The sequence below is a fragment of the Hyalella azteca genome, unplaced genomic scaffold, assembly GCF_000764305.2.
Source record: "Hyalella azteca isolate HAZT.00-mixed unplaced genomic scaffold, Hazt_2.0.2 contig17807, whole genome shotgun sequence".
NCBI classification, from domain to species: Eukaryota; Metazoa; Arthropoda; class Malacostraca; order Amphipoda; family Hyalellidae; genus Hyalella; species Hyalella azteca.
In genome coordinates, this window is record NW_025947577.1 from 151000 (window position 1) to 166315 (window position 15316).

Sequence of the window (15316 nt, forward strand, 5' to 3'; positions counted from 1 at the left end):
ACACCATCGGGGTCTTGTCCCAGAGTGAGTTGAAGACAGGGTCTAATGGTGACACCATCGGGGTCTTGTCCCAGAGTGAGTAGAAGACAGGGTCTAATGGTGACACCATCGGGGTCTTGTCCCAGAGTGAGTTGAAGGCAGGGTCTAATAGTGACATCATCGGGGTCTTGTCCCAGAGTGAGTTGAACACAGGGTCTAATGGTGACACCATCGGGGTTTTGTCCCAGAGTGAGTAGAAGACAGGGTCTAATGTTGATACCATCGGGGTCTTGTCCCAGAGTGAGTAGAAAACAGGGTCTAATGGTGACAGAATGAGGTCATGTCCCAGAGTGAGTTGAAGACAGGGTCAAATGGTGACACCATCGGGGTCTTGTCCCAGATTGAGTAGAAGACAGGGTCTAATGGTGACACCATCGGGGTCTTGTCCCAGAGTGAGTTGAAGACAGGGTCTAATGGTGACACTATCGGGGTCTTGTCCCAGAGTGAGTTGAAGACAGGGTCTATTAGTGACGCCATCAGGGTCTTCTCCCAGAGTGAGTTGAACACAGGGTCTAATGGTGACACCATCGGGGTCTTGTCCCAGAGTGAGTTGAAGACAGGGTCTAATGGCTACACCATCGGGGTCTTGTCCCAGAGTGAGTTGAAGACAGGGTCTAATGGCTACACCATCGGGGTCTTGTCCCAGAGTGAGTTGAAGACAGGGTCTAATGGCTACACCATCGGGGTCTTGTCCCAGAGTGAGTTGAAGACAGGGTCTAATGGTTACACCATCGGGGTCTTGTCCCAGAGTGAGTTGAAGACAGGGTCTAATGGTGACACCATCGGGGTCTTGTCCCAGAGTGAGTTGAAGACAGGGTCTAATAGTGACACCATCGGGGTCTTGTCCCAGAGTGAGTTGAACACAGGGTCTAATGGTGACACCATCGGGGTCTTGTCCCAGAGTGAGTTGAAGAAAGGGTCTAATGGTGACACCATCGGATTCTTGTCCCAGAGTGAGTTGAAGACAGGGTCTTAAAGTGACACCATCGGGGTCTTGTCCCAGAGTGAGTTTAAGACAGGGTCTAATAGTGACACCATCGGGGTCTTATCCCAGAGTGAGTTAAGCACAATTATTCATGTTGAATTTCTACACCTTCACCAGATCTTTTAATATTGCATTTCCAAATTTTCAAGATGTTTCTATATTGCATTACCCTCCAGATCCTTCCATATTGCATTAGACTTCCTGTTCCATCATCGATTCTCCTTAAAACTTGCTGGATCCTTCCATTCTTCTCCGAATCTCATTTCTCTCCTATCGATCATTTCGCTTCGCATTTTCTAACCCCCCTCCTCCAATACAGATCCTTCTATATTTCAAATCCAAATTCCATCCATGTCTCCTCTCCAGATCTTTTCACATGGCATTTTCCAAATTCCCTTCCCCCTCCAGAGCCTTCCATTTTTAATTTCTTCCTTTACTGCAGATCCTTTCATGCTACATCCACCTTCAATCTGGATTATTCCACGTTGCATTCCCGATTCCCTCCTTCCCTGCAGATCCTTCCATGTTACATCCCCCCTTCCAACAGATCCATCCGGCGACGCCGTCAGCCCGCTAGGATCCCCCATCGTGCTGCAGCGCCGGGGCTCCGTGTACGGCGCAAACGTGCCCATGATCACCGAACTCATCAACGACAGCAACGTTCAGTTCCTCGACCAGGACGACGATGATGACCCAGACACGGAGCTCTACCTCACGCAGCCCTTCGCTTGCGGCACCGCCTTCGCCGTGTCGGTCCTCGACTCTCTCATGTCCACGGTGCGTGGAATGTGTGGCCACTGCGTGTGGCATGGTTGTCTTAAGGGGCCAGAATATTTGTCTACGGTTCTTAAAATGTTTACTTATGGTACGTGAAATGTTTGTTAATGGTGTGTGAAATATTTGTCGTCAGTGAGTGAAATATTTGGCTACAGTAACTGGAATGTCTGTCTATGGTGCGTGAAATGTTTGTCTGTGGTGCTTTGAATGTCTGCCTTCTGCGGGTGGAATATTTGTCTGCGGTGATGCGCAGACAAATATTGTTTGTTTAGGTGCATAGAATTTTTAACTCCGGTGCGTCAAATAATTCTAGCGGCCGGCTCCCCAATATATGTATTAGGTGAAAAACTTATTTGTGAAATGACTAACGATGCAGTCGCTGTTGTTAGTGTCATGTTCTCAAACAAAAAAAGGTCAATATCCGATTGCATAACTGAATTTTTGCACTTCGAATGATCAAACAAATTCAACAAGATTTTTACGCATGTTTTTGGCTTGGACGAAAAGTTGATAGGAATCCTTCGGCTTCATTTTTTTTAATTGTCAGACATTTCAAACGATTTAATAGTTGTTTTTCATTGGATAGAAGTTTGTGTGTTCTCATTTGGATGTTTCATATACAAATAAAATATTATCTGCAACGAAACATTCTTATTCACAGATTGAAACGTAGGAGAGAATTTAACGACTATCATGCTTTTTGAATCGAAAAATTGTACCAAAAGGGGCCAGAATATTTGTCTACGGTTCCTAAAATGTTTGTTTATGGTGCGTGGAATACTTAAATACGGCGCGTCAAATAAAAAGACATAGGCAGTCGCTTTTCAGTGACTGTTTCCCCAATTTCTGCAGTAGTGAAAAGCTTTTCGGTTACATCACTAACGATGCCACTGCGTTTGTTAATGTCATGTTCTCAAACATAAAATGGTAAATATTCGATTGCACAAACTGAATTTTTGGACCCCGAATCATCAAACAAATTCAACAACATTTTATTCACAGATAGAAACGTAAGAGAGAATTTAACGACTATCTTCCTTTTTGAATCGAAAAATTGTACCAAAATTTTTCGAAATTATGCACCAATTTTTCAAAAAAATTTTGGATTCAAGCCGTCATGAAATCAATTAATTAATTATTTCTCTTACTTAGAACAAATTGAAATTGGAACCAGCACTTCTTCTAATTGTGTCTAAAAGGTCAACAAATTTTTATTAAAATTATCAATAAAAAATCATATTATCATAGATGATTGACGTTTGACGTGTTCCTTGCAGACATACTTCAACCAGAACGCCTTGACGCTCATCCGATCACTCATCACGGGGGGCGCTACGCCCGAGCTCGAGTTGATCTTGGCTGAGGGGGCGGGACTACGCGGCGGATACAGGTAATTACAGTTAATAACATAATAAAATATAATACGATACATTATGTGTGTACAGTGCTATGTGTTTGCACTCATAGCAATGAGACAGCATGTGAGTACAATGCTATGTGTTTGTGCTCATAGCAATGAGACATCATGTGAGTACAATGCTATGTGTTTGCACTCATAGCAATGAGACATTGAGTGAGTACAATGCTATGCTATGTGTTTGCACTCATAGCAATGAGACATTGTGTGAGTACAATGCTATGTGTTTTCACTCATAGCAATGAGACATTGTGTGAGTACAATGCTATGTGTTTGCACTCACAGCAATGAGACATTATGTATGGAATTGATTGTCCTTAATTTCCTTAATTTACTCGAATTACTTCAATTTTTGTTCTTGAATTTTCGAATATTGAATGAAACTCGATTTATTTTGTGCGCTCGATCAAGTCTGAAAGACTTGACTTTTTATAGAAAAATGCTGTATTTTGCTGCTGTGCGTAAAAATATATCGCTAAACTGAATGAAAATGGTATAGAATATGTCAGTTATATTATTAAAACATGACATTTTTAAATTTCGAAGATGATAAGATTTATTTACCATACTAATAATTTCTATTTTCAACATTTAACAATTTGTAGGTGGTAAGATTTAGTTATAAATAACTATAATTTCTGTGCCTATTGCCAGCACGCCAGAGACGCTATCGAACAGAGACCGATGCCGTGTAGGGCAAATATCTCTGTATGACGGCCCCTTGGGGCAGTTCGGGGAGGGCGGCGTGTACGGGGATCTCTTCACATCCGCGCTCAGAAACTACGGCATGCTCTGCATCGGCTTGTACAGGTCAGTATTGCTGTTCAGACGTTCTGCTTTGCATCGGCTTGTACAGGTCAGTATTGCTGTTCAGAGGTCCTGCTCTACATCAGTATATTGCTCACTGGTCCTGCTCTGCATAGGCTTATACAGGTCAGTATTGCTGCTCAGAGGTGCTGCTCTACATCGGCTTATAGAGGTCAGTATTGCTGTTCAGAGGTCCTGCTCTACATCAGTATTGCTCACTGGTCCCGTTCTGCATAGGCTTATACTGGTCGGTATTGCATGCTAATCACAGGTCCTACTCTACATCAGTAAGTTGTTCACTGGTCCCTCTCTGCATAGGCTTATACAGGTCGGTATATATTGCTATTCACTGGACCCGCTCTACCTCAGTATTGTTCACTGGTCCCTCTCTGCATAGGCTATACAGGTCGGTATTGCTGCTCACATGTCCTGCTCTAAATCAGTATTGCTCACAGGTCCTCCTCTGCATCGATTTGTACAGGTCAGTATTGCTACTCACAGGTTACTCACAGGTCCCACTGTTCACCGGATGACGCGGGTTGATATTTACGATAAAGTTTTTTATGCATTATGAAAATTTGCATGTCAATACGAATAGGATAATTTAATCTAACATTAATTTAGCTCTACTCTAAGGTGATTAATCGATATAAATATCTAAGATCTGTATATATAATGCAAATTGAGCACCATAGTTTTTATAGTTTTCCTATTTTTAATATATCAGCTAAATTTTGAATTTCTCTTCATGATATATTCTCTTATCCCATGTTCTATAACTTTCTATTTACTTTGAAATCATGCGAGATAATCTCGAACTTCGTCTGTGACCGTAAGTTACGCGAGCCTAGCGACACAAATCAGAACATTCGCTGCCGCTTCTTTTGATGAGTTCTTTTAAGTTGTCTGCTTACGGCTGAATTTAAGTCACGGCTGAATTATCAGCAGCCTTTTGTTTTCACTCAGTGGTTTCTGGCAATTGGTAATTCTGGCAAATTGGTCATGAATTTGACACCCTCCCTCTAGTAGTTGTTTCAAAAGATGTAAATACTTCGCTCGTCCCACAGCACTCAGTTCATGATACTCGTTTAACCAGGTGTCCCTCTGCACTGAGTTTATGCATATTTATTATTAACACAGCACATCACGACTGAAATATACCATAAAAAACTTCATTATAATGAAGTAAATTCACTCGAATCCATTATATGTCTTACCACTTCGCTGAATTCAGCGGATGAGATGCTGTTGCTTTGCACGTAAACGTTTGAAACACTTAATTGAGGGGCGATTAATAATTAAGCCATGCCTTCTTTGGTTTTAAATTTTCATGCGAAATATTGAGAGGACGTCGCAATAACCAAAACAGTGAAACCTAGCCTGACCACAAACATAGCAGGGGTCTAAAATACTGCCATCCCATATTTTAATGCTAAACCTGTCCCTGATTACCAATAATTCCTGCAAAATATTTTAAAAAAAACTCTGCTTTTGATTTCTTTAGTTGAAGTAAAAACTTAAACAATAGTTCCTGAAGGCTTGTCAAAGTTTTTTTTATTCCACCATTGATTTTTCGTCGCGAACATACCCGTCTAATTTAATTTCTGATGAAACTTCTTTTAGTTTTCATCTATGCTCGTTAAGCATACCCAGCTTCATCGTATCAATAAACCCAGCTTTTATGATCTCGTAATTCTTCCCTTGCAGATAAAACTTCGCTGGGACTCCGATCTGTTTCAAAATATTTTCAGAGTCTTCCCTCATCCCAACCCCCTTCTCCTCCCAACTATTGGATAATGATGGTAGAAGCGAAATATTTTCAGAGCCTTCTTTATTATACTTCCCATCCCGTACTGTTCCATACTGAAGGTTGAAGCTCAGTAAACATAACACACAAAGTTATTCTGGGCTTCCGCCTCACGTAATTTGTTTGTCGAGTATTCTTGGTTGTTAAAGACTACAGTTATACTGTAGAATCACAATGGGTTTCTCACCTGCAGTGAATGAAGTGTTTTTAAATTATCACTACGTCTTTTCATTTGGTACTCGCAAGTCGGTGTTATTTCACGCTGTAGCTAAACGGATTGCAGTATACCCACTGTGACTATTCTTTAGTCTTTCAGAAGAGTGCACGTCGCTCTGCACTTCTGTCAACTTTTCTTAATTTGTCTTTATTAATATTAAAGTGCCTGCTAATTGTACTCTGAAATCCTGCAGACAGGCTGCTCTTTTTTTATGCTCTGGACTTCACTTTTTCTTATCTTGAACAAATATTGTAATCACTATGCTTGAAATTTCTTCCGGCTTGGTTTGCTCACGTGCTTATTATTTTTCAGTTGCAATCATTACATCGCTTTTCACAGAACCCTCTCTTAAAACAGGTGTCTTCCTATCAGATTCCGCGATACGTCTTCGTCTTGCGACGCTTCCTCGAAACGCTACGTCATCACCAACCCTCCTGACGATTTCACGCTCCTGCCAACAGACCAAGTGTTCGTTCTGATGCAATTCGACCCTGGCCTCGAGTACAAACCTAACAGGGGTGACCTCGTCAAAGATGACAACTCCTGACTCTTGCTGTGCAATGCTCTCACAGACGGGCCTTATTCATACATTTGATAACCTGTAAAGAGCCTCGCGTGAGACCCAACCCGCTCATCTCCCCAACTTAATCCATCATCCAGCAAGAGTCAGATCGCTCGAAAATTTCAGTTGAGGAAGATTTGCCTCGTGACTTCTTCGTATCTCACTTATCTTGGTCTGCTCAATCCTCCAGACAAACGAAGAACATAATGTTCTCTTCGTATATTCGATCCTTGCCACGCTCGGTCTGCTCAACCTGCTCTTCCTCGGACTGAGCAGAACCAATTGAAGTGTTTGGCGCTTCCTAGCTTACCCAGTAGACATTGAGCAGAACTCTTAATGAAGGGCCCTTCTTAGAGCTCATTTCGAGTAGATTCAATCTGATTTAATGCACTGGACTCTTGCAGAATTCCATACTTAAAGGTTTGTGACTTTTTCAATCGAAAGTGACGCACATATATAGCATCTATTCCTAATCCTATGCACTTCACACTCGTTCAATTTTCGTGAGGGCAAAAAGTGATGAATAAAATGTATGTGAAAGACATTTATGAAAGACTTGATGGAATTAACGCTGTTGGATTTTTTAAAGTTGTGCCTTTTTGGCCGCCATTTTGAATAGGCAGAAAAATATCCAACTAGGGCAAAAATAATTGGAACATTCATGTGTGCATGCTTTCAACGCCTGATCATGGAACTGTCAAGTTTCAAAGTCTCTTAATCGTGATAACAGATTTCTACTCTCTCGTCTAACTCGGTCTTATCCCATGTACCGTCCTGTGCACAGTTCCTTTCGTTGATATAATTCACCTGTGTGCGCATATCCTTTCTACCTATAGAGTCACAATTTGATGAGTTAATTATCAACGATGAACTTCAATCAAAGCCTACAAGCTCCAAGACCTAGAAATCAATTTCTGTAATGGAGGAAACATTTCACTGCTTCCAAATTATTTCTAATTTCTCGTTTTTCATATTAATAGATCTCCATTTTGATCTCCATGCAATGCCATGCAATTCAGCGGCTTACAATATCGGAACATACAAAGTCGAGTTGATTCTGCCTGTCTCAAGCTCGTATATATGAAAATTGTCACTCCACACAGTGCTCGAACGGGCTCCTTAGTGCCGAATTTTCTACGTTTTTTTCCGTCATGCTGTGAACTAGGGAACTTTGCGCAGATAAGTTTGCAAGGGAGTATTTCACATTTTTTGCTTTGAATTCAAACCAATAATTGAATTTAAAAGCAGCAAAATCTATTTGAACTCTAAACAAGACAACTAACAGTTTGAGTAGCGACTTAAAACTAAGTGAACGAGCGCAAGAAAACATGGAATGAATAAATATCGAGTGTGATCATTGTGCAATTCTCGCATGCGATCGGAAAATAATAATATCCATGGAAAATATCGATATTCTTGGAAAATATGAATATTCCTCAGAAATCTTATTATTCATGTAACGTACTAATATTCAGGACATACATATAAATATTTATATCTTTTACGAGAGCTTACGCTCTCGATGTGTCCAACAAGCCAACCTACACAACATGTGGTGCATGGAGCTCTGTATATTCTTTTATAAATTACTGAGCGTATTCTGCCTGAATATTGCGAGTATATGAATATGCATGAAAATATGAAAGTAATTTTGTATTAAAAGATAATTTTGAAGATTTGTTAGACTATTTATACCTGCAAAACTTTGTTACATTATAAGACATTCCTTTGAGCACAGTCAGTGGATTCATAATCGCTTGTCGAATATTGTAAATTAATGTGATACATTAATCGAAAATACAGCTTCATGGGAGAGGAAAAGATGATTTCTTTGTATGATTTTTGTAATAGCTTGTTATCAGTACAGCTGGGTGAGATGATGAATGGTTTAAATTTTATTTAGCATTTAATGCTTTAGAAAAGAGAAGAGAAATTTACTGATAAGATTATTAATGGAACTCGAATGCATAAAAAATAGTTAAATGAATTGGCCCCAATTACATTCACAAGATCATCACCCGGAAGAACTTTGTATTAACTTAAAGAATATGAATAATTACTCATCAGGCTACATGTGTGCACGAGAAAACCGACATAGTTTATACCAGGGTTGCCAGACGGCTTTTTTTTCCGATTAAATTTTATAAACTGCAAAAAATGCAATTTTATTTTACACCGGATCCTATAAGTATACCAGAATATATTAAATTATAGACCTTTTTTGGCCTTTTTCATTCGCGGACTTGGCCGTTTTTTAGGTCATTTGGCAACCCTGGTTTATACCATAGAGTTTGCATTCATACTTGGTGAATGAGTTATATCTCACGTCGGCAGGTATTATATAGTAGATGAAAGATATTTAGAATTGGATGTTGTACCATTGAGATGTTTTCGTTGAAATGCATGCGTGTTGATTTGAGTGTGGAAGTTTATGCATATCGACATGCAAATAAAAAATTTGCATAAGATTTTAATGCATGTGATTTCTATAGGGTTTCTTCTCATAAGATTGGCCTGCCCATTATTGTTCAGTTTATATATAATCTTTCAATATACAAGACATTATAACAACTATTATTGTAGTACTTTTAGAGTACTGAAACAATTTTTTTGTGTTTGCCACATCTTTTCGTTCTAAGTTATTCAATGATAGAAATATTTTTTAGTCAAAATTAAACAAGATGAAAGTTTCTGTAACTCCAATTTTTAAATACAAATTTTCACAATTAGTGGGCTAAGTAAATAGTATAGCATTCGAAACAATGCTACAAACTGGCTGATCATCTATGTGCATAATTTTAGTATATCTATACTATTATTATGACCTATATAGCCTATAAGTTCCTGGTCAGGAACCAAATGTTTAAGATGTGATATACATTATAGGTTGACTCATTCTACTTTATATTACAGTATACATCAGCCCAGATGTCTTTTTTACTGTAATTGTCCACCATTAATGCGTGTGCTTTTGAGTTATTGTGCATAGGCGAAATGTTCGCCACTGTTTTGCTGTGTGTGTGAACGTCCCATTAAAGAACACATTGCTGTCACTGCTCTAGAAATGGTAAATTTACTGAGTAATATTATAAACAGAAGATTTAGCTCCGTGAGTTATCAGAAAAATACATACTAATATCCAATGCAAAACCACACCGTCTCACCCATTCAAATGGAGGGCATAGATTCGAACTTCAGGTTTCGAAATGGCACTTCCCATAAACTGGGTTGTGAAATCAGTTTAATAATTTTCTACCTTTACAGCATCACTATTGAACACTTTCGTTCCCACACTTCACGATAACACAGTTCAACACCAGCGATGTGCCGAGAACACATATTCATCTGTTGATAACATATAGTTATGGTTTGATAACACATTTTCATGTACCGATAAAGCATAGCCATATGTCACTAACACATTTTCGTGTATGGGTAACACTTACTTATTTGTCAGTAACAAAGAGTTATTTGTCAATAACAGATAGTTATTTGTCGATAACCGACAGTTATTTGTCAATAACAGATAGTTATTTTTCAATAACAGACAGTTATTTGTCAATAACAGACAGTTATTTATCAATAACAGATAGTTATTTGTTAATAACAAATGATAATATCTATTCAAGAGCTGATAACACATTTCTCTACGTTGATGACACCTATTCATGTGTTGATAAAACGTTGTCTTGTGTTGATACCACATGACGTGCTCCCACGATGCACACAGCACTCATGATTGTTCATGTCGTTCATCCCAACAATGTTAATCATGCCGATCATGTCTGGTTGAACGTTTACATTGCAATGGGACACAAAATAAGCTACTTGATCTATTTTTTTCTTTTTGCAAGACTTGTTTTTTGTTCACTCTTCTACGCATTGATCAATCATTTTAGATTATTAGTTTCTAATTTGACATTAATGATGTCTAATTTCAGTAATTTGTGCCTGGGAACTGCTCATCGTCTGTCATTATACTTTTTGTTTTCAAGTTGCGACGCTGTTCAGCTCATGGCCCAAAAATTGTTCAAATTATTAAAGACAAGTTTCATTCTTTATAATTTATATTTATAATTATCTCACCGTGCGTCACTATAATAACACCAATTAATATGTCACACTAGAATGCATCACTTTTCTCTCATAACTTTAATTCTGTACATTAACAAGTTTGATCCGCTTGTAACTTCATATCGGAAGTTTCCATGCTATTCCTTAACTACAATAAACTTTTCATAGTCTATAGTAAACCCTGTCACAAAAACCTGCTTCCACGCAATATTGAATTCTATGAATTCTCACGCACAACACGCTCTCCCACACACCCTTTCTATCAATTTCTAATATGTGTGCATCTTATAGTCAACAAAACACGAGCAAAAAAATCATTATCTTGCCTTCAATAAACTGTTCTCACGCTTCCTCAATCTGCTTACTATCTACAGTATAATCCTACAATTGAGTGGACCGCATGCTTAAAAAATGACATCCATGCTCCCTTTAAATATCAAGCTAAAATAAACCTACCACATTCTAAATACAATTGCTAGTCTGTTATTGCCTAAACTAGTCTTAGCTTCTTGTATCGTTCTATTTACAGTTATACATGAGGGTGGCTCTGCCTAGTGTGACAGACGCTCTCGCGTTGTTATCGCATTGTTATCCACCTTTGGAATTACACAAAACTCAAGAATTTATTGGAATATTTACAAATACTGTATAATAAATGCACCTCTGTTTTATACGTATTTTATTATGCCTTCCCATCATATTCTATTTGAATCGTTTTACGGCAATTATATATGAGAAAGACTTCATCATCTATTGAGTCTCCGTGAAGTTGTATAAATTATCTGCTCTATTTAATTATCAATTAAATAACAGGCAGAATTCTGACACGCTAATTAATTGTAAATAATTTTTTATTGCCAATTTTATGGTAACGAGATCATTCTTTGTTCAACTAGTCGCAAACGATGTTACAAAAAACAATACAAATATCGATAACTTCCTCTATAAATCAATCAATGACTAACAGGTTATTTCCTTGTGCTTCCGTTTTATTGAACACACTTTCGGCTGAGCGGAACTGCAGCGCCACAAACACGCTCGAGACGATGAACGCTAACATCTGGAATAAAATTATTTCTGTTTATGATAAACACGCTTAAAACGATGAACGCTAACATCTGGAAAAAAATTATTTCTGTTTATGATAAACACGCTTGAAACGATGAACGCTAACATCTGGAGAAAAATTATTTTTGTTTAAGGTAAACACGCTTGAAACGATGAACGCTAACATCTGAAAAAAATTCTGCTGTTTATTTCTGTTGTTTATTTCTGTTGAAATAAATTTGCTTGATACAATGAACACTAGCATCTGGAACATAAGTACTTTTGTTGAACTAAACATGTTCGAGACTAAGAACGCTGAAATCCTAAAAATAAGCATTTTTTAAATAAACACGCTTGCGACGGTGAACTCTGACATCTGAAAAATTCGTATTCGTCTGAAATAAATTGTATATCATTTCGTAGGGAATGTCCAAACCGGACTCTTCAGTTCAGAATAATTTTATCTTAATGCACATTAACTAAATAAAAAATTACAATAATTCCAAAATCAAATGAATGTTCTATAATACAGACCTGGGTTAAGCAGCCACGACCCAGCGATCCGAAGCCCGCGAGCGTCAGAGTGCGAGGCCTGCTAGCGACGCTCAGAACGCGGCTTGTCTGTAAAAGAAGATCATCGTATGATAATCACACCCCGGGTAGTCTGCAATAGAAGATTATCGTATGATAATCAAACCCCGGGTAGTCTGCAATAGAAGATTATCGCACGATAATCACAGCCCAGGTAATCTGTAAAAGAAGATTATCGTATAATAATCAAATCCCGGGTAGTCTGCAATAGAAGATTACCTTATGATAATCAAATCCTGGGTAGTCTGTAATAGAATATTATCGTATAATAATCACACTCCGGGTAGTCTGCAATAGTATCGTACAATGATAATTGAACATTATTCACGGTATTAGCTAGGCAAATTTATCGGTGATTTAGACTTCATACTTCAAATGGTAAGTTGACGGCATTCATTGTATAAAAATCTAATGGTTTCTTAATATAAACATCAGAAATAATAATAACTTCCTCATTATAGTGTCTGTATTATTTAAAATCAACATGATTTTATTTAGCCGTTTAGCATGTTCATTGGAAACTGATTTAGTTCCTGAAATGAAAACGGCAAGGAAAATATTAATGTTTTGTCTCAAAAATATTACTTATGAATACGACTTGAATGATTTCTCCTTTTTGGTCGTCCTACAGAACTGAAAATGTTTCAGTGATTTACCTGTCGCTAGAACTGAAACTTCTATTCTAATGCATGTTAATGTTAATTATGTTAATGCATATTTCAATCGTAAATTTTGGTCCAAGTTATATCATCAGTTGAGAAACATGAAACAGAGCTTTAATTCTCATTAAAAAACCATGCACTGATAAAAAAATATATATAACTCAGTACTCACTGCAGTGAGTGACAGAGAGCGCATTTTATCGTCGACGAAAACGTGAAATCACGGACGGACAGACAGACAGACAGACGTACGGACATAACGAGCACAATAGGGCATTTTTTTCCATAAATGAGAAAATGCGCTAAAAAGCGACATGGTGTTTGTTTCACGGGGCGACCGGTCATCAAAACACCTGTCAGACCGTTATTCGCCGTTTTTTAAACAGTCTATGCCATCAATTTATAGTATTTGCTCATTGAATGAATTTTTGGAGAGGTGCAAGGTAGCCAAGTATTTAATCGTTACAAATTTTCGTCAAAGAGCTTCTGATAATTCATGCTTCTGAAATAATCTGAAATAATAGGTCATAGATAAACATGAACATAAATACTCACCGTCGCCGCGTCGAAGAATGTGCCGTAATGGCGATGGAAACGCAGCAGTGCGGTCTGGCAGTTGTCCATCTGAGGGTTGTAATTAAATCTTTAAATATGAATTCATTTATGAAAGCCATCATTAACTAAATAGAGTAATAATTAACTTAATGAAGTAGTATGCTTTGAAGCAAATTAACAATTCCGTCATTGAAGTATTAATTATCAAAATGAAATAGTAATTAAGTATATAGATAACGTAGTAATTCCCACATCGAAGTGTTGATTAACTAAGCAAAGTAGCAAATAACTCACTGAAGAATTAATTATATAATAAAATTAGCAATAAAGCAAATGCAATACTCAATACTCATCGGAGTACGTACCGATATAGCGAATGAAATATATATCGTTACATAAACTTATCTGAGCGAGGGGAGTGTCTCTTGTGAATTTTAAAAATTTATTTGAATTGAAAGTCCTGATTTAATTCGCGTATAGGAATTCCTCCGATGAATAGGATGAAATTCGAAGATACATCAGAAATTTATAAAGTGAAATTAATAATTTTCAAGCATGTAATGCATTGTACACGGAATGAGACCACTTAAACAATTTTGCAGCATGGCAGTACAGGACTCAGTGAAAACAATTTTCGATAGTCGGTCTGAATTATTTTACAATTGATACTTCTTAGATAGCTTGGAAAATTTTTAATATTATGATTTATATAGAAATTATATATTTTTAATTTCGTATTGCGATTTATATACATATTTTCTAACATTATTTCAACTCACAGAGTCGTAGAGTTCATGCACAGGATTGTGCATGGCGAGTAAAAAGATGAATGAGTTGCTGGCGATAGAGAAGTGTAGCAGCAAATCTGCTACTCCGTCTTGAGTCTGCAGGCCGAGCGTAGCGATGAAGTATATGGCAAAAATGATGGCGGTGAACGATGATGCCGCGATTAACAGCAGAGGCCAAGCAAAGACTTCGGATAATGCCTTCAGTGCGGCGTCGTTGTTGAAATAACTTTGTTCTACTCCTTCCAGGGCAGAATTAGCCTTTACTAGATCTTCCTCGTGCTTTTTTGAGGAGATTTTTCTGTAATTTGAAGGACTTTTCATCAGTTTTCGAGAGATTTTTCTGTTAAAGTTAAATTTGTTTTCGGAATTTAGTAGCACGAATGTATTAAGTTCGCTCGTCGTGCAGGAAAATTCTTTAATAATTACTTTTACGAAGACATAGAAGACTGTCAGCAACGCGAGAAAAATCATGTACAGAGTAGTGAACATTGCGCCGTTAAGCATGCTTTGGTCATTCGATCGAGAGGAGAGTGGCAAAGCACGAAGCCAGAAGCTGATGTTCGCGGCAGCAAACAAAATGTAATCGCGTTTGTTTAAAATGGAGCCGCCACGATGCCATAACGAAAGACCATATTTTTTAAACTTGCGCAGAGTTCTCAAGAAGATATTCTTCTGAAGGTTGAACAACACGATTGCTGAGAGTCCAGTTAGAAGCGGAACTCCGTTCATGGAAGCGTATATGAGGATGTCAGTACTGCTGCCATAATCAAGCATAAATAAGGCCATAAATGTACTTACAATGAACTGGAACTGTACAAAGCGCACCCACATTTGTTTTAGCTTAATTTTAACTTTGCTACTTCGTTTTTCGCGAAACACAGTTTTTGAATAACGGTTATCGACGGGAAGGATGAGACGTTTGTTGTGTGGTAAACTTGTATCATTCTCCAAATTAGGCCTAGCATCTTTGCTATTAACCACTGCGGAG

General features: G+C 37.9%; 1 protein-coding gene across 1 annotated transcript in view; it reads left to right on the top strand.

The window, feature by feature from the left end:
• LOC108676935 (calcium-activated potassium channel slowpoke) overlaps positions 1 to 8857 on the top strand; it is a 66952-nt gene extending 58095 nt beyond the window's left edge. The window contains exons 22-27 of the mRNA XM_047885396.1: positions 431 to 957; positions 1018 to 1043; positions 1572 to 1801; positions 3079 to 3191; positions 3873 to 4028; positions 6407 to 8857. Of these exons, the coding sequence (XP_047741352.1) occupies positions 431 to 957; positions 1018 to 1043; positions 1572 to 1801; positions 3079 to 3191; positions 3873 to 4028; positions 6407 to 6596 (1242 nt within the window). The 3' untranslated portion in view covers positions 6597 to 8857. The remainder of the gene's footprint in view (positions 1 to 430; positions 958 to 1017; positions 1044 to 1571; positions 1802 to 3078; positions 3192 to 3872; positions 4029 to 6406) is intronic.
• The last annotated feature ends 6459 nt before the right edge of the window (positions 8858 to 15316 follow it).